At 38.1% G+C, this 23934-nt stretch overlaps 2 protein-coding genes across 10 annotated transcripts in view; one reads left to right on the top strand and one right to left on the bottom strand.

Moving 5' to 3' along the window:
* The window catches only part of Tasor2 (transcription activation suppressor family member 2), a 43504-nt gene extending 24748 nt beyond the window's left edge, over nt 1–18756 (top strand). For 5 of the 9 annotated variants that reach the window (XM_021180237.1, XM_021180241.2, XM_021180238.2 and 2 more), the window contains 9 exons: nt 1713–2586; nt 4346–4787; nt 9318–13010; nt 13715–13840; nt 14831–14984; nt 15624–15729; nt 17018–17199; nt 17604–17718; nt 17966–18756. In XM_021180237.1, coding sequence (XP_021035896.1) covers nt 1713–2586; nt 4346–4787; nt 9318–13010; nt 13715–13840; nt 14831–14984; nt 15624–15729; nt 17018–17199; nt 17604–17718; nt 17966–17969 — 5696 coding nt within the window. In that variant the 3' untranslated portion in view covers nt 17970–18756. Of the gene's footprint in view, nt 1–1712; nt 2587–4345; nt 4788–9317; nt 13011–13714; nt 13841–14830; nt 14985–15623; nt 15730–17017; nt 17200–17603 lie in introns of all 9 variants that reach the window. The other 4 variants (XM_021180243.1, XM_029468634.1, XM_029468633.1 and 1 more) reach the window with 4 other exon arrangements.
* The window catches only part of Gdi2 (GDP dissociation inhibitor 2), a 23277-nt gene continuing 18038 nt past the window's right edge, over nt 18696–23934 (bottom strand). Inside the window, exons 7-11 of the mRNA XM_021180244.2 lie at nt 23812–23911; nt 21850–22021; nt 19845–19989; nt 19614–19668; nt 18696–19531 (exon numbers count right to left, since the gene is read on the bottom strand). Of these exons, the coding sequence (XP_021035903.1) occupies nt 19385–19531; nt 19614–19668; nt 19845–19989; nt 21850–22021; nt 23812–23911 (619 nt within the window). The 3' untranslated portion in view covers nt 18696–19384. The remainder of the gene's footprint in view (nt 19532–19613; nt 19669–19844; nt 19990–21849; nt 22022–23811; nt 23912–23934) is intronic.

Below are 23934 nucleotides of genomic sequence, written 5' to 3'. Positions count from 1 at the left end.
CCCCCCCCCCCCCCTTCTCGCCCTCTTGCTACAAAAAATAAAAGCCAGCTGAAACATGACTGGGCTGATCTATAGTATTTTAACTTTTTCCTGTCTGAATAAAATGAATGCTCAAGTCAGGTTTGTTTGTTTGTTTGTTTTTCCTTTAACTATCCATTTTCTATCCTTTTAAAAGTTTGTGATACAGTTTTTTATTTCCTGAATTATTACTTGGCAGTATTATTATCTTTGTCTTAATACAGATTATCATTGTTGCACTTTTAAATTTATGTGTGTAAGTGTTTTGCCAACGTATGTATCTGTGTCTCACATACATGCCTGGTACTCAGTGAAGACAGAAAAGGGCATCACATCGATCTCCTGGTACTGACGTTATATACAGGTGTAAACTGCTGTGTAGGTGCTTAGATTTGAACCCACGTTTTCTAGGAAGAGTAGACAACGCTCTTAACATTTGAACCATTTTTCTCACCCCCATTGTTTTATACATATATGTATATGTATATATCTATCTATTTTTTTTTTTTTTTGAGGCAGGGTTTTTCTGTGTAGCCCTGGCTGTCCTGGAGAACTCACTCTGTAGAACAGGCTGGCCTTGAACTCAGAAACCCGCCAGCCTCTGCCTCCCAAGCGCTAGGAATAAAGGTGTGCGTCACCACCACCCAGCCATTGTTATATTTTTAATTGATTGAGAATATGTAACAAGTCAATAATTGTTTTAAATAATACATTCTTATACTATTCTTAACACCAGTAGTCATTATCATACTGGCCATAACTTACAGGTGATACTCTATATAAAAATGGATGAGTGTATAGAAACTATAATGTTAACAGAAGTAGACCAAAGTCAGTGTCAGTTAAGTACATTAGGTCATAAAATAAATTCAATGTTTCCAATGTATCTAGAGAGCCATCAGGAAAATTCTCTGCTTTGGCCCCCTTTCTGCCCTAGCACTCTTAGGGTTTTTTTGTTGTTGTTGTTTTGTTTTTCGAGACAGGGTTTCTCTGGGTAGCCCTGTCTGTCCTGGAGCTCACTTTGTAGACCAAGCTGGCCTGGAACTCAGAAATCCGCCTGCCTCTGCCTCCGAAGTGCTGGGATTAAAGGCGTGCCCCACCACCACCTGGCTTTTTTTTTTTTTTTTTTAAGTTTTAAACAGCTAAGCTGTGTTTGATAAATTTTTCCTCCAACACTCTTCTCATTCCAAATGCTACATGGTGGATCAGAGGTTTTTCTCTCCTTAAATGCAACACTTAATTAAATGTATAAACTGCCCTTTTGTAGGCAGGTTGTTGATTCATTTCACACCTCCTGTGATTGAGGATAAAGACTTCATTTGGCTTTTCTCTACATCCAGAAAGAAAATGCCTTGATTGCTAGTAGTAAAGTTTTAAATGTAAAATGAATGATGACTACTCACCGCTTTTGCAATGTTTTATACCTTTCATAAAGCTAAACATCTCTATTTTCAACTCGGTTTTTGGCAAGTGGTTTCTGAGAAATTGTGCTAGCAAATTATATAATACATATTTCAAATTTCTAAATTACACTTTAACTATTTGTAAGCACATTGTAGACACTCTGGTGTTTGGTTTTTCCATCTTTCCGTAAATCTGTTGAATTGACTATTAATTTTCACTTAAGATATAGGAATATGCACGTCATTCTAAGAACAAACATTACATCTGTTCTTTTATGTTTTATTCTGAAGCTGAAAAAGAAATTGCTTTACATCTTCAATCAGAAATTTCATCAGATGGTCAAAAAGATGGACTTTACCTAAGTACATCTCAACAAGAAAGTATTGCAATGATTCCTAAAGGTCCTCCTGAAAACTCAGTTATCAGCTGTGACTCCCAGGCCCTAAATATGTTAGCTGATCTGGCATTAAGTTCTGCTGCTTCTTCTATACCATCTTGTAAGCCCAGGAACCTTCCCTGCTTCTCTGATTTGCCAGGAAACAGTGTTTTACTCACTAAAGAAAATCCATTGCTTGGTGCCTCTGACCATGAATATCATAAGGGAGTTAAAAGTCAAAAAGCTGTACTACTGCCTAAACCATACTCTGATGAGAAGATTAGTTCAGAGTCAGATATAACGCGTAGCCAAGAAGAAAACTTGGTACCTTGTGCTCAGCCTCTTGCTACTGCCCAGCCAGCACCCCATGCAGAAGCCCGGGAATTGTCAGATGCAAGTCAGAACTCTGTTGTTGTGGAACATTCCTATGCCTTGCTCCTTGCTGAGCAGTCACAGAAACATCTGCATCAGAGAAAGCTACCAAGTCCTGCTTTTGTAAAGAATGGGATAAAGGGCCCTGAACCTGGAACACCTGTAGGAAAGGTCATGCCATTTCGGCATCTACAGAACACCTCCCCCCTACAAAAGCATTCTGAAGATTCATTGATGAAGCACAAAAGTCTGTTTGTATCGTCCACCCTTAAAGAGTTTTTTTGCTCTCATACTGTTCTTAAATGTGATGGCTCCTTTAAAATTACTTTCAAATGTGAAGGAGAGTATGTATTCAGCTTAGATAGCAAATACACCAGCAACCCATTGGAGAAAACTGTTCTGAGAGCATTACATGGGTAAGTATGTGGGATACAGGTTTTTGTTGACATCCTTAAAAATATTAAGACTAATGGCTAACTTTGGGGAAGGATAAAATATTATAAAGCCATAATATAATAATGTCAAGTGTCTGTTTACTGAGAGTTGACAATTTCAGGTTTTGCCACTGTTGATGACCACATGAAGAACTTTAAATTTAATCTTGTAAATGGATTTTCATTTACAATGTGTGTTAATCAAATAGGAGTGAATTATTTTTAAATAAATGATTCTATAAGTCTTCCCTAAGAATGTGGTGGTAGCACACATCGGTAATCCCAGCACCTTGGGGGCAGAGGCCAGTGGATCTTTTTAAGTTTAAAAACACCTTCATCTACAAAGGAAGTTCAAGAACAGTCAGGGCAATAAGAGAAACCCTGTCATTCATAAAAAAAAAAAGCAAAACAAAAAAGAGGATGGAGTCATGGCAACAATAATAGATTTATTAGCATTACAGTTTTCTGGAGCTTAAATTAAAATGGCTTTCTTAGTTACTTCCTTTTGTGACCTGGAATAAGTATGTGCTTCTAGGCAGTGATTCTCAGTTCATTGTATATACAGCTCACTTAGAAATCTCATTGAGCTGCAGGTTCTGGTGCATTCTGGGGTCTATATCACAAGTTTCAAGATGTCAGTGGTAGGTTAGACTGGATAGTGGGTTTTTCTGTTTTTTTTTTTTTTGTTGTTGTTGTTCATTTGTTTTTGTTTTTTTGTATTTTATTTGTAAGTACACTGTAGCTGTCTTCAAACGCACCAGAAGAGGTAGTCAGATCTCATTACAGATGGTTGTGAGCCACCATGTGGTTGCTGAGATTTGAACTCAGGACCTTTGGAAGAGCAGTCAGTGCTCTTAACCTCTGAGCCATCTCACCAGCCCCTAGATTGTGGTTTTTGAGTATGGGTTTAATGGAAGCTATGTCCTGAGGGTTATTAATATATTACTAGGCTTTTGCAATGACTTGTCCACCATAATAAATTATAGCTATTATTAGCAAGAAGAATTAACACTACGGAATGTCATCCAGCATTTGTGAATCATTTTATATTAACTAAATGGCATTCCACATTACAAGATTTCTCTCTTTTCATGGTTTCACACAGGTAGTTGACTTCCTAATTAGACTGAATCCTGTATAACTGTAGCGTAACTGTAACTATGCAGTTCTCTTAACTCCAGTTCAGCCTAATTCAGCCTTCTGCTGTCTTTTGCCCAAGGCCAGAAATGTTTTGTATCTTTCCTTATAGTTTCACAACACTATTTAGAACTAAAATCTGAAAATAATATAGTTTTTATTACTACATTGCCCAGAGAATATTGTAATCATTATACTTTTCCAACTATTTTAAGAGACACAAAAACTAAGTGAACTAGCCATTCTCAGCCAGACTAAAGTGATAAGAACCGGGAGAGTTGCTAGAACTGTTAGTGCCGTAATGAAGACTGTCTCCAGAGTGTGTTTGGGCGATATGAAAGACAAATGCTACACTGAGAGTCAAGAGACCCAGCTGTTCTTCCATATAAGTTTTGTGATTTGAAATAAGTCACTTAATGTTCTTGATCCTTGGTTTTCTTCTCTTTAAAGTGAATGAGTTATACTTCATAATTATTTGTTAAATTTACTCTTATATTTTATATTTGTAATTTTGAAATGAGCACAAAAGTTATTGATAAAGGAACTTGTTTATGGTAGTTAGCTAAAAGTAGCATTATTTTTTGCATTTTCTTTAACATCTTAGACCCTGGAACACTGATTTGCCTGAAAATGTGGACGATGTGAAACTTTTACTTCATATATGGGTAGCTCTGTTCTACAGCAAAAAGAACAAAGTCATCGGGTCACCTCGAAAGGTAGTAGAACACAAAAACCCAGCAAAATATGTATGCATAAATAGGCCTTTAGAATCTTTGGATCACAGTGAAATTGAGGCCTTTTCCAATGTGGAAAGACCCTCTGTTGAAGGGTCTGTAGACCCTCTGTTGGAGACTAAGGAAACACACATTGGTCATGCCACCAATATGACCTTTCCTGGACCTAACCGCGTACTTCCTTTCATTAATCCACCAACTACCAGAGACTTGGAACTCTGTGTACAGAATGACCAGAAAGAAGTATTTACAGGGGAGTGTCACCTGGATACTTCAGGAAACCAGAATTTCATCTATTCTTGTAATACTGAGGTGAGATGCTATTTTAAATGCTGGTATTATTTTTTTGATGAATTTTATTTCAGGGGAAAAAAATGGGTCTTCCAACTAAGTAAAGTATTTTAATTCATCAAACTTAATCTTTATAAAGTGTTCTCTCATTGTCCACAGCTAGGTTTTTGTTGTTGTTGTTTTTGTTTGTTTTTTCAAGACAGGGTTTCTCTGTATAGCCTTGGCTGTCCTGGAACTCACTTTGTATGTAAACCAGACTAGCCTCGAACTCAGAAATCCACCTGCCTCTGCCTCCCGAGTGCCGGGTTTAAAGCCGTGCGCCACCACGCCCGGCTCACAGCTAGGTTTTATCTACCATCTTAATTGAGTAAGAGAAAGGAATCCAATATGTAGGAACCCAGCTTGTCACTTATTAGCAGTATTATTTGGGGCAAAGTACTTACTCTGAACTTGTTTTAAGAGAAGTGACTAAATAGGGATAGTTTAGTGGATAAATTGCTTGTTTTGTAAATATATGGACCTGAGTTCAAGTCTGAGTTCAAATCACCCATGTCCCAGGCATGGTACTGTGCATCTATAACCACAGCGCTAGGTGAATAGGCAGGGGTACAGACAGATTAATCCCTGGGGCTTACTGACCCTGGCATATTCAGTGGGCCAGGAGAGAAAATACAAGGTAAATAAAACCTGAAGAACAGCAACTAAAATTGACCTCTGACCTACACACATGCACCACAGGAACACACACAGATAACACGGATCAAATATTAGTAATATTAGTAGTGCTTTGGTAGACTTTGATAAAACAGACTAAAATAGACTATGTTTGAATTAGTTTGGAAAGCAGATAATTGAGTTCTACCATACCACACCTTTAAAGAAAAGTCATTTGTGGATATTTTTTGTTTTGTTTTGTTTTGTTTTTTTGTTTTTTTGAGACAGGGTTTCTCTGTGTAGTCCTGGCTGTCCTGGAACTCACTTTGTAGACCAGGCTGGCCTCAGACTCAGAAATTGGCCTGCCTCTGCCTCCCAAGTGCTGGGATTAAAGGCATGTGCCACCACGCCCAGCTAGGGATACTTATTTTCTAAGTATGGAAAGCATACTTTGTTTTACTCCTTCACTTTCAGCCAGGCCAGATAATCTATCATAAATAAGAAAGTGGTAACAAATTTTCTAAAGCTCATGACCCAGGTGTAGTCTAGAATGATAGCTTGAATGGCACCTACAGAACTTGTTTTCACATTGGGAAGTGTTCCAAGCTCTTTACTCATAGAAACTCCGTTAATTTTGAAACAAGGCAAGTAAAGTGAGAACTGTTAGCTTGGGCTGGAGAGATGGTTCAGTGGTTAAGAACACCTGATGCTCTTCCACTGAACTCTTGGTGTATGCACAGATACACACAAATTAAATAGATAAATAAGTGAGTGAGTGAATGAATGAATGAATAAATAAAAGGTGTTAGCTTACTTATTAAACTATGATCAAGAGACTGAGGCTAAAGAAATTGTCTAACGTTCATTATAAGTTGCAAAACCAAGATTTAGATCCAAACGATCTATTTGTTTCTGTTTCAGTATCTTTGGATATAATTATATGCACATCTGATGAATATTTTCTATATAAGTAAATTTTTTTTCTAAAAAATAGGTTAAAAAAATTTTGTCCTGTTTTCAAGGATGTAAATAAAATTGGATTAAAAGCAACTATATGTTAGAATAACAAAATACTTAGGCAGGTTTCACTATGTAGGTTTATGTTTCTTATGAAGTGCCTTTTTGTTAAGGCAGAATCATTTTTGTTGTTTTCACAGTTTTTCCGTGATTTGGTTCCAAGACTCTGTGTAGCCCTGGCTATCCAGGAAATCACTCTGTAGAACAGGCTGTCCCTAAATTCGGAGTTTTACCAGCCCCTGCCCCTGTTATCTAAGTGCTGGGATAAAAGCGTGTGTCACCAGGACTTTGCTTGACAGAAATAATTTAATGAGACAATTACCAGCCTTAATTTTAGGAGTGATTTTTTTTTTTTTTTTCGAAACATAAAATAAAATATAAAAGGCTGGTGAGATGGCTCAGTGGGTAAGAGCACCCGACTGCTCTTCCAAAGGTCTGGAGTTCAAATCCCAGCAACCACATGGTGGCTCAAAACCATCCATAACGAGATACTCTTCTGGAGTGTCTGAAGACAGCTACAGTGTACTTACATATAATAAATAAATAAATCTTTAAAAAAAATAAAATAAAATATAAAGAAGGGTAATTACAATGGCTCACCAGGTAAAAATATTTGTCATCTTAAGTCCCACAACCTAACTTTGATCCTAGAGCCCTCTGTGGAAAACAAACCAACTCGTTAGAAGTTATCCTCTTATTTCCATATATGAACCATGACAAAAGGAATAATAATTTATTATTATTATAAAAATGAAGTGTAAACCAGGCATGGCACAAGCCTGTAATCCCAGCACTTGAAATGTAAAGACAGTAGGATCAGGAGTTCAAAGCCATGTGATCCTGTCTTCAAAGAGGGGAGGGGAGAACTAAGGGCTAAATATGTCCAAAATGCATATGAAATTAAAGAATAAAAATGGTATATATTTTTCAAAGTTTAAGAGTTAAGTAAAATTATACTCAATGTTTCTGTAGAACATTCTGCTTACTAACAAATTTACTATTTGGTGAGAAAAAAATAATTAAAATGAGTAGTTTTTAATAATCTTTAGTATATACTGGTTAAATACTGAGAAATGTTCAGATTTTAGAATACTGCTCAGGCTTTACTCATTGACCATCACTGAAAACCCCACACGGGTTAATTCAATATATGAAACTTAAGTCTCATGTCAGCACTTAGAAGGCTTTCATAATAGCATTCTGGGTTCTAGATTTTCAGATGACAGATGCTCGAGCTTATGCTTCTAAGAATCTTGAGAGTGAGGTGGGGTAGTGCTCTTGGGCATTAGGCCTACATATGAAAAACATGTGACTGATCTATAGCCTTCCCTTGTTCCATAAATGGACATACTGTGATGTAAAGAATATTTTAAAATAAAAGGCACTAGAAGCCAATAGCATGTTGTTTGTGGTTAGGTGTATACTTGGCCAGTTTTTTTTGTTTGTTTGTTTGTTTTTTCGAGACAGGGTTTCTCTGTGTAGCCCTGGCTGTCCTGGCACTCACTTTGTAGACCAGGCTGGCCTCGAACTCAGAAATCCACCTGCCTCTGCCTCCCGAGTGCTGGGATTAAAGGCGTGCGCCACCACGCCCGGCTACTTGGCCAGTTTTTAAGTAGGTATTATTTTAAAAATAGTCCATTGTACCTGTAGTCAAATATATGTTTATTAAATGTATATTTAGATATATATGTGATAACATAATAAATATATCAAGACTGTTGCAGCTAGCATTTCACCAAGAGGCAGAGTGTGTTTTAGAATTTTGGTTGCAGGCACGGTGTCATTGGGAGGATTGCAGTAAAGTTCTCCGGTTTCTTGTCACCAAGACTTTTCTCTCACGTTCTCCTTTTAAAACTGACATCATAGTTCCTGATTACTCGTTGTTATCTCTTTGGTTGTGTCAGAAATGTGTTTTTATGATATTTAAAACAGAAATCTTCACTTCCACCATATGCTTCTAGACATGGCAGTCTGTGTGCATAATACTCCAAATATTAATCTAAGTTCCATTTAATACTGTTTAACTCAGTCCTTTTATCACATGAAGTTATATTGATGAATTTTCTGTTGTTTTGTAGAATAAGAGGCAGTGAAGTGAAAAATAATTTTTTCCAGCTTTAAGCAAAGATACTTAAGAATTGATTAATTGATTAATTACAGCATCAGTTATTATCAGTTATTCAGAGTACATGGGATAGTAATTATTTACTATCTTGTGGGAAAGTACAAGATGTCAAGTGGTTGTATGGTGCAGTTGGAAATTACTGAAGAAAAGATTAGTTTTGGCTTTAAATGTTACCTTTTCACTAACAGCAAATTTAAAAACTACTTTTCTAATGCTCCACTTCTTAAATGACAGATGGACATTTAAATTTGGGAGTAGGATGTGTGTGTACATGTTTAAGAAAGTTCTGTGCAGACCTGGCTGGCCTCCCACTCACAGAAATCTTCTCTGCCTACCTGCCTGTCTCTGCCTTTCAAGTGTTAAAGGTACTCAGTACACCTGGCACATTTAAGATCTAGTTGACTGGTTTAATAAAATATAGAATTCTGGTCACTGAATGTTTGTTTTTTCATGCTTGTTTGTTTCTTTATTTGAAACATACTTTACTTTATAGCCAGGTACCTTGGAACTTATTCCACCCTCTGAACGCTGGAATTACAGTGACATGCCACTACCCCCACTGGAGTATAGCTAAGTGGTAGAGTGCTTACTTAATATATACAAGGATCTAAGTTCAAACTTTGCACCACAAAAAAAGGAAACAACACATCCCTACTGGGATGGGTTTATGTAGCTCTACCCTCTGTCATTTTCATATAGGTAATTTTTCTTAATCTGTGAACTCTTTTTTTAAAGAATAATTTTTGTCATTTCAGGTAACTGGAGGTAAAACCAAACAAGAATTATCAGATAAACTAGAGACTTCTAATGCTGTGCTTTCTGGTGTTGTAAGTGCCCAAAGTAATGGTACTTGTATTCCCAGTGAAGATAAAACCTGTCAGAGCACAAAGATGGTTTCTTATAATGACTCTGTCACACAAGCCACCTTGACCACAGCTTATGATGAGGCCAGCAGTGAATTGATGTGTCAGAAGTCTGTGTTCGACGACCTTGAGAACAAAGTTGATAGTGTTCACCCATCACCGCTGATAAAAACAGATGCTGTACAGGATGTTATCCAGCATAGCAGCCACATAAATAACGAATGTCAGCCCTCTGTGGAAAGGATGGAAGATAATGTGGAATGTATGATGGTTAATCTTGATCCAGTTACCCTTGCTTTTGAAAAAAATGCCAGTGTACCAATACATACAGAAGTACATACAACTGACAAACCTACAGGCTTTAATATCGAATTGGTTAAACAAGTATCCCCTGCCTCGAGTGTTCAGTATCCTATGTCCGCACTGGAAGAGGTACAAACACAAAGTTCTAGGGATGTTCCTTCTCTTGCTATGTCAGAGTATAAAGATAGTAAGTGCCTTTCTGCCTCTTCAGTAAAAAAGGAAACGCTTCCTGAGAGCCTGTGTTTATTACAGAAAGAGATTCCTTCTCTGACATCATCAGCTGATGAAGGATTGATAATGGAGGCACTCTCCTTAGTTAAAAGTTCTAGTTATTCATTAGCCAGTGATAAAACAAAGTGCCCACAAGATACCTCTCTACAGACTCAGAATGGCTTGAGCATGTCTTTAGATGAGGTTCTAGAACCATCGAAAGTTAAAGTAGTCTCATCAACCTCTGTTACCTTAAGGGAACAGCAGTCCCCTAACTGTATTCCAGCGATGAGTGATGTAGCAGGTACCTCTACAGTAATAATGAATAGTGGCAGTAGTAGTCTAAACCAAGAAAAGATTTTACAAACATTTAATTTAGTATTTCCCAAACAAACTGATCTCTCACTGAATAGGGAAGAGGTTAGCATGGAGTTGTCCGGGGAAGGTGCTGATATTAATCTAACTCTAACAATATCACCACCTATAAGCCCCGGTGAGGGGATAGCAGCTGGTGAAATTGAACAATTCCAGAGGACCCCAGTATCAAATGTAGGGCAACAGAGTAGATCTGAAATGGTTGAACCAGAAGAGGAGGAGAGACTCATAAAAAACAGAGAAATACATTCAGCTAGCTGTATGTCAGTGTATCCTGTGGAATCCAGAGAACTACTAAAAAATTGTACTCCCGAGGTTACAGAGAAAGTTAATGTCACCTTGGACTTTCCCTTTGGACCTCTAATAGAAGTGTCACCAGCCTCAAGTCCTGATCCCATAGTACAGACTGGAGACAGACAGTCGTCTCCATGTTGTTTAGAACTCCATAGCTCACAGTCTGAAAAAACTAACAAGCTCTCCCAGATTAAGTCAGGAGAAGTAACTATACCAGAAAAAGAAAGTCTTCTTCTTGGTCCTGAGAGTCCAAAGGGACAGGATAAGTTAGCTGAAGTACAAGTACAGATCTCAGCAGAAATGCTACAGATAACTAGTGCAGAAGTAGAAGGCAGAGTTAATGTGCCTGGTAAAGTAACTAAAGTCAGTGTCCCCAGTGAGCATAGTGAGAATTTATCTTTCTTAGAAAAGGTACAGTGCAATGCAGAGTTAAATAAGCTTTCCCTACCTGCCAAATATGGAGGTAATTTTAAGCCTCTTGAGAAATCAGGAAATTCATTGGAGCCAGGTTGTATGGAGAACAGAAACATGGACATAAAACACCTTGCCTTGGAGTCTAGTGTACCCTTATGTAGTCCTAGAAAAGTTGTTGAAAATAAATCTTTGACTGACACATTGGTTTCTATAACCACAAGTGAAATTGTGAATATGTCATTAAAACAGACTAGTTCTAAAAACATTAAGAAAAATGTCTGTGACAGTGATGTAAAAACAGAGGCTGATAGTAATATGCAGGCTGAGGCAGTGAACTCTGCCTCGATTGAGAAAACTGATGTTCAGGCATACTCTCATCCAGAAGTCTCAAAGTTTGTTTCTTCCTCTGACAGTGCTCAGTGCACCTATCATACAAAACCAGTAAGTGTAGAGCCAGGGTTTCAAACACAGGAAATACCAGTAGTCAGAATGGCCAGCTTACTTAAGAATATTGGAGCTGAATTACATGAAGAAAGGATGGATCTCAGTGCTACTGGACTTCAGTCTAACTCCATGTCTACAAAAGACGAACAAAAAACAATGCATGTGGTGCAGGACACAATATGTGAAGTAAAAGAGTTCTTGAATGGTGATGTTTTCTCCCAAAATGCTCAAAATGTATGTCAAAATACAGTAGACTTCAGTAAAAGTATCAGTGAAGAGCCTTCTGCTTCCTTTGTCCCAGAATTTGTTGATGCTATTTGTGGTGTCTACAAAGAACATACTTTCAGTGAAAGCCCTAACATGGTACATGAAACCAAGGCAGATGCTGAAACACTGAGCAGGAATACAGAGATAAGTATAAATGCGTCCATGTGCTGTGGACCACGTTCTGGAGCCTGTGTTCAGGATTCTCGTGATTGTAAAAGCTGCAAATTTGATGTGGAGAATTTGAGAGGTAATCGCAAAAGCCAAAAAGATGCTGTAAAAGATAGCTGTGAATCTTTCACAAGCTTAAACAACAGTGATGACACCTGGGCCTGTTCTAGCAAAATTTCAACGCTTGAGACACATATTCCACCCAGAAATCAGGAAACAGAGCCACGTCTTATCTCACCAAATAAGTGTATACCACGCTACATCCAGATCCCAGATTCTCATGGTATCCCCAAGACTTATGCTAACTTTACTATAACAAAAGAATTCAAAGATACCACAAGAAGGTTGCATAGCCTGAAGAGGCATCGGAATTTGAGTGCAAACTGCAACCTTCTCAGCTCCTGGATTAGCACCTGGCATGTGACAGATGACCTTACTCAGAATACATTAGACCTAGAGTACTTGCGTTTTGACCATAAGCTAAAACAAACAAAGAAGGGAGATTCTCAACACTCTTCCTTCCCTAAGGAATCGCTCGTCCAAACCTCAGTTGGAACATCCCCTTCCACACAAACATCTGAGGCCTCAGGTCTACATCTTCCACCCGAGAACAGATGCCCCATTCTGGTGACAGTTGTACGCGCAGACACCAGGCAGCAGAGTCATCACAGAAGAGGCTACTCACCCAGCAGTCTCGACAGTTCTTCCTCTTTTTGGAAGAAAAAATGTAGTCAAAGTAGAAATCTTAAAAATTCTGAAAGAAGTCAGACTGTTCCATTCCACCTCAATAAACTGAAATACAACAGTACTTTAAAAGAATCTAGAAATGATATTTCACTTATTCTAAATGAATATGCTGAATTTAATAAGATAATGATGAATAGCAACCAAATTGTTTCCCAAGATGAAGAATTAAATGTAGCTTCTGCAGAAGCTGTGTTCCAGGAGGCATACCAGCCAAGACAGACAGTATCCTATGAAGATGTGATCACAGACTTGTGTGCTACTCTGCATGTCAAACTAAAAGGAGTTGCAAGAGAGGCTTGTAAGAGCCCTTTCTGGTTCTACCTCGTTGAAACAGAAGATAAGTCATTCTTTTTGAGAACAAAGGTAAATACTAGCTTACTCTATATACTACATTATCTTCTCAGTTTATTTTAGAAGTAAGAAACTTGGAAGTTTGGGCTTATAAAGAAATGGGATGGGATGGGATGGGATATATAGTTTTTAATCCTGTGTACTACATGGCAGGTGTTGTCAATAACTCAAATGGAACAGAAATTCCAGTGGGGCAAAAGTGAAAAGGCTAATGGTGAATCAAGACAAATGACGGCATCCCCAATGTCAGACTTTGACCATGGTTACATTAGTTTTCAGTGACCACATTCTTACCTTACCATTCAATTTTCTTTTAAGAGAAAAATTATATTCCACTATTTGCACTGCCTTAGAAATAGGATTTCCTTTTTTTAAACGTATTGTTAAATATTTTTGTTTGGTTTGTATTGAGATGTGTTCCTAAGTAGCTGAGGCTGGCCTAGAGCTCATAATTTTTCCTCAGTCTCCCAAGTGCCAAGAATATATACATCACCATTCCCAGCTGGTTGCTTGATTTTAATATATAAAAATAGTTGTCCCTGGGCATGGTGGCACATACCTTTAATCCCAGCACTTGGAGGCATAGATAGCTGGATCTCTCAATTTGAGGCCAGCCTGGTCTACATAGTGCATTCCAGGGCAGCCAAGGTTATAGAGAGAGACTTTTTGTCTCTGTACAAGTACTTTTAAGTAACAGCTGTCTGTAAATCTTTCAGAGCATTCTAAAGAAAGGAGGCCATATAGAAATTGAACTTCTGGATTTCTGTCAAGCTTTTCACAGAGAAAATGAGACACTATTAGTTATCATTAAAAATGAAGACATCATTTCACATTTGCATCAAGTAAGTTTGTGTTCTAGGCACTGACACTGTTCTGTAGTATCATGAGTCGTCATTGCTATTCTGTGTAGAGGTATAGCCGACAGACTTCATTGATCGTTTAGTGGGAAGATACTCCCTGAGAGCACAGGGTGGAACTCTAGAGAATCACCAAGGTTCTGTAGGGCAGGTTGATAGTGTGTTAACTGAGGGAGAACTATGAAAAGAGGTACTTCATGTCTGACTGTAAGAAAATCATGCTTTGAAAGGACTTCTGTAATATTTACCTGCTAGTTGACAAATAGTTGTTTGCCCAAGAAGCAGTTTGGACAGTGGATAGGTAAATATTTCTATTGTCAGTAGGTGTGCTGCGTGAGCCTGGTCTTCCCCCGTGCACCCGCACTCGCGGTTTCTTCCCACCCTGCCGCTCCCGCCCTTGCCCATCCCTCCAACCCCGGTCCTAACCGCCTCTTCCTCAGTCTTTCCTGGTCCGGTGCCCCGTGGGAACCCATCGCACCCCTGTGGCTCCTGGGGGTGGGCGCGTCCGGATCTATTCTGGTCGAGGTGGTGATTGAAGTTGTGCGCGCACCGAGGTGGCGGTCGGAATCCCACGGCCGCGGGGTTGTGGTGGGGTGGCGGTCAACCAGGGCCGGGTGGTCGCCCTGCAGGGGTCGTCCGTGTGTGTGGGGTCGTGTGGGGGAGAGCCTTGTGGGTTTGGCACCACGGGTAAGCTGGAAGCAGAGTGAGTTTGAATCACCTAGCTATTTATAGGTCCCCTGAACATCAGTCACGTTCTTCTCTCATGAACCATTTCTAAAGTCCTCTTTTTAATTAATTTTGGTGAAGAAATGGCCACTCATGAGAAGGTCAGAACCACTCTTCGTTTCAAAGTTGTCGGTTAGTGATCTTGGCTAAAGATACCTTATTTTCAGCTGTTCAGGGTCATTGAAGTCCATGGGAATGTTGTTGCCTGCATGTGCCTTTCCTTATGGAAGTCCCTTTATGTCATAACAGATTCCTTCTCTACTGAAGCTAAAGCATTTCCCCAGTGTCGTCTTTGCTGGAGTGGACAGCCCTGAAGACATTATAAATGACACCTATCAAGAGCTGTTTCGATCAGGCGGCTTTGTGGTATCAGATGATGTCATACTAGAAAGTTTAACATTAGGTTAGTCTTTAATTTTGAAATCTAATTAGGTCAGATTCTCTTCTTCCAGTGACATGCTGTTTCATCAAAAAGAAAGCACTTACTATATATTGAGGGCTTAATTTGTGACAATTGCTGCACTACATGCTTTTACTATAGTAATTCAATTGATGGACGTTTATGTTCATAGCTATTGTGAACAGAGTCCAATAAACATGTAACACAAGCTGGATACCAAGGCCTTGCATATATAACCCTGGTGTATTATAACTGGTTCATTTGGGAACTATATTTCTAGAGTTTGCAGAGAAATTTAGACCAATTATTAAATTGTTCAGATTTCAGTTCCTTCCACAGTGAAAGTTCTTTTCCTCACTTACATGCTCATATTGTGGTCATTTGTCTTCCTGATGAATGCTGTTCTGTGCTGCAATGAATCTGAAAAAGTGGTGGCAATCTCTATTCCCTAATGGCAAATGTGCACTGATCATGCTATAAAATGATCTTTGCCATTATAGCATGACCAGATAGAATAGTTTGTGGAGTCACTGATGTTGCCCAGCCTTATAAGGTGGAGACAAATGTCTGGTTGTTCATAAGTGCAATGGACCTTGCAACAAGAACTGAGATACATCTTCTCTTGCTTAACTTACTCTACAGTTCAACTGAAGGAAATTCTCAAAATCCTAGAGAAACTAAATGAAAACGGCAAATGGAAGTGGCTGCTTCACTACAGAGAAAGTAAAAATCTCAAGGAAGACGTCAGGTCAGTGTGTGTGAAGGGTGCAGGAGCCCTGGTCCAGTGTTTGATGTGTAACTCAAGCACCACAGCCAGAAAGTAGTGTTAGCATGGGAGTCACATTCCTAAGGTTTATGTCTGCTGGTTAGCTTTGGGATTTGGTTTTTATAGTAGAGCATTCAGTACAAAGTATTTATAGCAACATTTTGAGTCAGGATTAAAAAACACCCACAGTTAAGTCAGGTTCTGCTGCCATAAGCTGCAGACATATGGTGAGCAGTAAGCTTAGTGCTAGTGCTTTTTGTGGGTACTTATTCCTATATTGAGTTGTCAGGGTTTAACAGATTAACAGGAGGCAAGTCACCTTAATCTAAAGCAATGATCTGTTACATGTGTGTGGTATATGCCCGTGTTTGTGTAGGTTGCCGAGTCGTGCATGGAGCTTGGCCTATATCAGATGTCTTCTGTCACTGTCCAACATATGTTTTGAGAGGTCACATTAACCATGGAACTCATCTATTGCAGCAGGCTGGTTGGCTAGCCAGTGAGCCTGTCACCCTGGGTGTGTGCTATGACACCTGGCATTTTCTGTGGTCACATCCTTATGCTTACCCAGCAGGTTCTTTGCTAACTGACCACATATCCCTAGCATTGATCGCATCAAGGCCGTGGGGGTTTTCTGGGCTTTTTTGTTTGTTTTAAGAAAATTAATTTTGACTATTGCTATTAGGCATGGCAACACACAATGTGATCTCAGCACTGTGGGCAAAGCAGAGGGAAATCTCAAACTGAAGGCCAACCTGAACTGTGCAGCAAGACATTCCTTTCTGCAACTGCTTATAGGTTTAAATATAATAAGTGGAAATGTCCACTAAGTCTAGTGAGAAAGTGGTTCTATTTGTGTGACTGCCTAAGAACTTCGAAGTTGCCAACATAAATGGTTGAAGTGGCAGAAGCTACATGGGTTGTGACTTGGGCCTTGGAATGAGGCCCAAGGTTACAATCTATTTTCAAAGCTAATCAGGTCATTGAATACAAGATTAAGAAAAAAGCACAGGCTTGTTGACCAAGTGTTTTAATACAACTACTTAAAATGAAAGACATTTAGAGATGGTTCTATAGTTAAGAGAGATGACTCAAATTCAGTTCCCTGCATGGCCTAAACTGCTTCTAAAACTAGGTCCAGGAAAGCAAACACCCTCTTCTGGACTCTTAGGGTGCCTGCATTCACGTGTATACCTTTTCAACCTCAAATACACAATTTAAAATGAATTTTAAGCAAGAAAAGGTACTAACATTTCTTTGTATATTACAGGGTAGATTCAATTGCACATAAAAAGAATCTAATTCTAAAGTCATATCAGAGTGTAAATATCATTGACTTACTTCATTATCACAACTGTGATTCTCCATCATCAACAAAAGCTGAAATTTTTAAATGCTTGTTAAACCTGCAAATTCAACATATCAGTGCCAGGTTTGCTGTCTTCCTAACAGGTAAATATAAGCTAAATTGTAATCTTCACTACTCAGCCAATGCTACCCCAGGACAGCTGTAGAAATATCCTTCCTAATTAGTTATTGAATGCCTTAGATACATGGGAATGGTGCCCATAGCTAGTAGGGCAGCATGTGTTTTGACAAATGCTTGTAAGTCCAGAGGATGCTTGCCTAGGAGTGTTTGTCTAGTTAACACATATGCATGTTTTATTATATCACATCTTCTAAGTCTTAGGTGGACTGTCTGGCTTTCTGAAGCTGGTACAGTTGTAGCTTATGTCCCTTCCCTCCACCCGTGCTGCTGCCCTGAAGTCTTCATTTCTCTTCTTACTTTAATGAATTCTGCTACCTTGAACAAATCCTGGCCTTTTGTCATAGATTTTTTTTCTCTTCCTTTACAGACAAGCCCACAGTTTCCACAGAAATCTTTGAAAATAATGGAATCCTTGTTACAGATGTAAACTACTTCACTGAAAATATACAAAAGATAGCAGCTCCATTTAGGAGTAGCTATTGGTAAGAACTTTTTGTAAAATGGAGTTATTGCCAGCAGACAGCTGCCACTGAGGGGGGGAAAATGCTGATCAAAAACTGCTCTTTGATGAGATTAATCAGCCAGCTTTAACTTAGTCCAGTGATGTCACTGGTAGCCAGTCTGGGTTGACCTGGTAAACAGTATGATATATGACACATAGGCCTTTCCCCACTAATTGTCCCAGTTGTATTTCTTGCTCATTTTCTTACCATTTTTGTGTTCCTACAGGTAATTTTGGGAGTTGACTATACATGGAGTAGTACATCAACAAGAACTTTGTATTTCCCTGTGTCTAAAAAACTCCAAATTCATACATACAAACAACTGTCATTGTAAATTTTCAACGTAAACATAATGTGTTCAGAACTATTAATTGAGCTAAATATTAAAACTTGAGACCCTCACGTTTATGTGGCTAAAGCTAAGTCTATTTGAGAAATAGCTGTTTTTGCAAATGATCAGAGGCTTATGAACTGCATGTTTGAGAGGTTTTACCACATTGAAACACTACATAGATAAAAAAAATTTTGTAAATGACAAAATTTCTACACTTTTACACTTGGGTTTTTTTAATGCTGCACTACAAAAAAGTCAATTGAGAAAGAAATCCTTTATTTATGATATTAGAAATTTCTTAAATCTTTAAAATACAAACAAGGAAAAAACCATTTGTATACTTACAAAGGCTTTTATACCTAGTTTGGGGTTTTTTTTTGTTGTTTTGTGTTGTCTTTTTTTTTTTTTTAAATAAAGACACTGAAAATGCAGTCATTTGTAGTCTGTGTGCAATGTTTAGGCCATCACCAGGATACCTTTAAGAAAGAATTGTACACTCAAACCATGAAACAAACACAGGTAGCTTCTTGTCCAATATTTGGTGATAGAAGGGGTTGGGGACGAAGATCACCAATGAAATGACACCCATCCAAAATCTTAGTCCAGGACACAGACACCCAAGAGTGGTTTCCAGAGTTTGGCTTTATTGTGCAGTACAGAAATCATTTGGAGCCATTTTGGAACAAACATCATTGAAATTGAGGCTCTGTCAAATCAATACTGCATTGCAGCTTGGTCCGTTGGAGAAGCCATACCTGGGATAAAAGGTGCTTCTGTATTTTTACCTGCTTTACCTTAAGGTTCCCCTTTCCTTTTCTCAGCAATTGTTTGTAGGTCTGCAAGTTTGGCTAAAAGGTTATATACCCTCATAAACAAAACATGTGGCTCTCTTCTATTGGCCCTGCTGTGATACTTGACATAAAATAGAGAAAACATTGAACATCTTCAGAAACCAAAGGATACTCAATTTAGAGTCCCAATTTCAGGATGGCACAAATTGTATGGATCCAGCAAGGTCATACAATCGCAAAGGCTACACTGATTAAATGATACAAGTTCTCTATCAATATTTTTTCTTTAAGAACAAAATGCAGTCTGGTTAAACTGAACAGAACCAACCAATTCTGACTAGCCATTCCACGAAAACAAGTTAATACATGATATTAGAAAGTGAAGGAGCATTCACTGGTATAGCACTCTTCAATCTCCATTTTGATCATAAAAGCAGGGCTTACAATATTGATTTCATACAATATACATTATTTGCCAAATTTTAAGTTTGTCCTAATTATTACATAATATGTACTGCTGTTAGTCTTCTCCATAAATGTCATTCTTCTTGCGCTTCATTTCCTCAAAGTCAAACTCAGATCCTGTCATCCTCTTGTAGATATCTTTAATGTCATCACAGGTTGTCTCAAAGTGCGTGGTAGCATCATAGGCGCGGGAAATGAAGATCTGGAAGTAATAATTAGACTACTTAGGGATGGACATTGCTCAGTAAAGACTTGTAACATCCTTATTAGATCATCACACTCACCTGACTATCTGTTCCCAAATCTTTAGGTACAAAGAGGTCACTGATGCTGACAAATCTATATGGGGAAAAACAGATAAGTATCACAGCTTTGAATTATTATCCATACCAGAAGCACTCTATAAAGATCCACAGCATCCAATGGCGATCTTGTTCTCAGAATTACGTGACCATGCAACAGATACCAATATCCCGGTTTTGATTTTAGTGGCCATGAATAAGCACAATACTCACTTCTGTTCAATTGGTTCCAAGAGCTCCAAAGCCGGTCTGATTTCTTTCTCTGGTTCCTTGGTCTCCACAGTTGTACTTACAATGGCAATATACTTGCCCTGTGCTGCCACATTATGTGCAAAGGAGATCATGCAAACATAGATATCTAGAAGCAAATAACAACATACCTGACACTTGTAAACTTTGGACATCAGGACACTTAGGTATCACATGTTTTCTCTGGCTTGTAAATTAAAATTACTTGAAATTAAGGTTATAAGATCTCAATGTGTTATGTATGGAGATAAACTAAATCTTGGTAAATTACAAATATTAATGAAATTTCTCTTGACTACGGGTATGGTTTGGATATAAAGTGTCACTCAAAACAGGTCTCTATTAGTGGTACTCTGGAAAGATGACTGGATCATGAAAGTGTCACTATCACTGGCCCATTGGCACAGTGGCTCTCAACCTTCCTAATGCTGTGGAACCCCAACTATAAAATTATGTTTTGTTGCTACTTCATAGTGGTAATTTTGCCACTGTTATGAATTAAAGATTTATTTATTTATTATATGTAAGTACACTGTAGCTGTCTTCAGAAACTCCAGAAGAGGGCATCAGACTTCGTTACGGATGGTTGTGAGCCACCATGTGGTTGCTGGGATTTGAACTCGGGACCTTTGGAAGAGCAGTTGGCACTCTTAACCACTGAGCCATCTCACTAGCCCACTGTTATGAATTCTAATGTAAGTATCTAGTGGGCATATCTTTGAAGGGTATAATCTTGTGCCCAAGACCCTTTGTCTTTGCATTCCTAGTTTCCTTGAGGTAAGCAGCAGTTGTTGCCACATATTCATATTAACAGACCACAGACCAAAAACACGAGCCAAAATCTCCTTGGGGTGGTTTTCCCATAGAAATGCTCAACTAAAGCATTAAGAGACTCAGGATGTATGTGACTATGAACTGCTAAACTCTGCCCCAAGTATGGCTCACATCAAATATAAAAAAAAATCATAGTAACTGGGTGAGGTTGTCTACATAGGGGGCTCAAGGCCAGACAGTGGGACCCGGTTTCAAAAAAAAAAAAAATTTTTTAAGGGATTTCTCTACCACTGTAGAGCCTGCATTTGGGAAGGTTTTGAATAACTAAGAGGATTTATTTTGTTTTTCGTGACAGCATTTCTCTGTGTAGTCCTGGGAGAACTAGAACTTACTCTGTAGACCATGATGGCCTTCAGCTCAAAAAAATGTCCTGCCTCTGCTAAGTGCTGGAACACCATCCAGCACTAAGCTGACTTATTAAGTATTGATTTGCTCATTTATTTTTTACATATTTTTAATCAAGATAATGCATATAAAAGTTATATAGTGTATATATCTGATAATGATTAAATTTTCAAAAGCTTTCCCATGAGAAAGGATTTTAGATGGTAGTTTTGTACTAAATAAAGTCAAGGTTATTACAAGATAGAAATAGTTTAAAAGTGAGGATAAAACCTCACTTTCTTATATTTAAAGCTTATTTTTATATTAAAAACTTAAGCATTGGGGCTGGTGAAATGGTTCAGGGGGCAAGACTGCTCTTCCTAAGATCCTGAGTTCAAATTACAGCAATCACATGGTTGCTCACAACCACCCATCATGAGATCTGATGCCAGATTTAAAAAAAAAAAAAACTTAAGCATTTTACATAGGCCACAAAGACACAGGAGAAGTTTTAACATTTTTCTTAAGGTCAGATTATGACACTTAATTTCATAACAGCACCACAGAAGTTTGGTCCAGTTCTTCCTTCCAGCCCCATGCTCCCAGTTATAAGACTCAGACTCAAAATAAATTTACAAATACCTTGGCCATACAGGTAGGCTCTTCTCTTAACTAGATATAACAAGATATCCCATTCTAGCCTAAACTCTGCCACATAGCTGGTTACCTGTGCATGCATCCGTCTTATAAGATCTTCCCTGAACTAAGAAAGTTCACAAAATTCTACCCTCATCTGTCCTTCAAAACTCACCTGACTTGCGGTTGACTTGGTTCTGTGGAATGATGATCTGGCAGGAGTTAGCATCGTTGGTGTTCTTGATAGGGTGGCTAAGGATACAGATCACTCTGATTACCTGGCCCACTTTTTCAACCCGATCTTTTACATAGCTGGGATCACAGATGAGCTGTTTACAGCGAGCAATCTGTGACAAAACATTTAAAGGGTCATTGTAAAGATGTGGAAACATGGTAATATGTCCTAAATTCATGGAGAAAGTTAAGCTCTCTAAATCAACCCTGAAATGTATATAGAACCCTAAAGACTAAACTCAATAAAACAATCTTGAAAAAAGAACACAGATGGAGGACTCCCTTAAAGCCTACAGCAGTCAATACAGTGTGGTACCTGGTACCACAGAAGAGGAGCTAGAAATAAATGTGCATGCTTTCAAGTGATTTTTGACAAACCAGTTCTGGGACATGGCAAATTTTAAAAACTTGTAGTGCACACCTGTAATCTCAGCACTTAGAGGTAGAATCAGAATTTAGAGGGCAAACTGTTTATACTTTAGGTCAGCAAGGGCTACCTGCATGAGATCCAAAAACACAGAACAAAACCATTGCCCTTGTAAAACTATTATTAATACCCTAAAGAAAAAAACTAAAACTTACCCCAAAACATAAAGAACTAAAATTCCAAAATTTCTAAAGAGAGAAGATATAAGGTAAAAGCTTCATTTATTATGATTTGTGAATTTTTAGCACATCAAAGACACATTTGTGTATATCAATCAGTATGTATTAAATTTTTAATTCAGTTAAAAGAAAAGGAAACATGACAAAAAATATTTGTAAATAATATATGATAGGGAGTAATAGTCAACGTATTATCAAGAAGTGCTAAAATTCATAATTTTTTTTAAAAAAAGACCCGAGTAAAACAATGGACAGAGAGAGGCAGTGATGGCAATGCCTTTAATCCCAGCAATCAGGAGACAGAGTCAGGTACATCTCAGAGTTTGAAGCTAACCTGATCTACAAAGCAAGTTCCAAGACAGTTGGAGCTATACAGAGAAACCTGGCCTCAAACAAAAACAGGGTAAAGAATAGCTAAGTAACACATCACTAGAAGTAATGTGCAAATTAAAAACATAAGGCCCCTATTAAGATGGCTACTACCAAAACAGAACGTGATAGCAGGGTTTGCACACTCCTCATGAGAATGGAACATAATATGGTTGATGTCACAGCATGTCAATTTCTCAATAAATAAATAAACAAACAAAATTACTATTTAATTCAGCAGTTCAACCTCTTGAAATATAAACCAAAAGAACTGACAGCAAGTTTTGAAAATAGTTATTTGTATACCAGTGCTCACTGGAGTGTTACTCAAAATAACTATTTGGCTAAATAATTTATAATTTAATCAGTGTTTATATTTTTTTCTTTTAAAGCAGAATACTGGACTGAGCCTACATAGTATAAGGTCCTAGATTTTACCCCAAGCACCACCAAAACCAATCTCCAAACCAACAACTATATCTCTTCATAACTTAATAAGTTCATAATTATTGAACTACAGGTAAGCATTTAAACGAGCTTTGCCAATAATAAGTTTCCCTGGGCAGTTGCAAGGTAACAGAAGTAATTCAAATCCTGGCTCTCCTCTGACTTCAAGAGATTATTGTTAGACTGCCATATGTGTGCCAGCAGGAAGTATATGGTATAGCACTGTAAACAGATGATACCATCATTTTAAGACTTATGTATTACAGCCACTTCTGTTTTGTATCAAAACCCTGAAGCTTCCTAAAGACACCTGTGGGAAGAAGATATAAAAGGAAGAACAAAAAACTGTAGTTAAAAAAAAAAAGAACTTTAAACAATCAGACAGACCCAGAGAGCACACATGTGTATATCCAACATGTAATATCAATGTCCACACCACATTGTTTAGCAGACAACACATTTTTTCACAATAGTTACTTACCTCTCCTTCAGATTTTACACCAACCACTTTTCCATTTTGCACAATGATTTCTTCAATTGGTTTATTCAACATGTAGGTACCTCCATATATAGCACTTAACCTAAAAAAGTTTTTTTCATCAAT

This window comes from Mus caroli, chromosome 13 (assembly GCF_900094665.2).
Source record: "Mus caroli chromosome 13, CAROLI_EIJ_v1.1, whole genome shotgun sequence".
Classification (NCBI taxonomy): domain Eukaryota; kingdom Metazoa; phylum Chordata; class Mammalia; order Rodentia; family Muridae; genus Mus; species Mus caroli.
The sequence above is the reverse complement of the archived record's forward strand: the minus strand, read 5'-3'. Positions and strand labels throughout refer to the sequence as shown.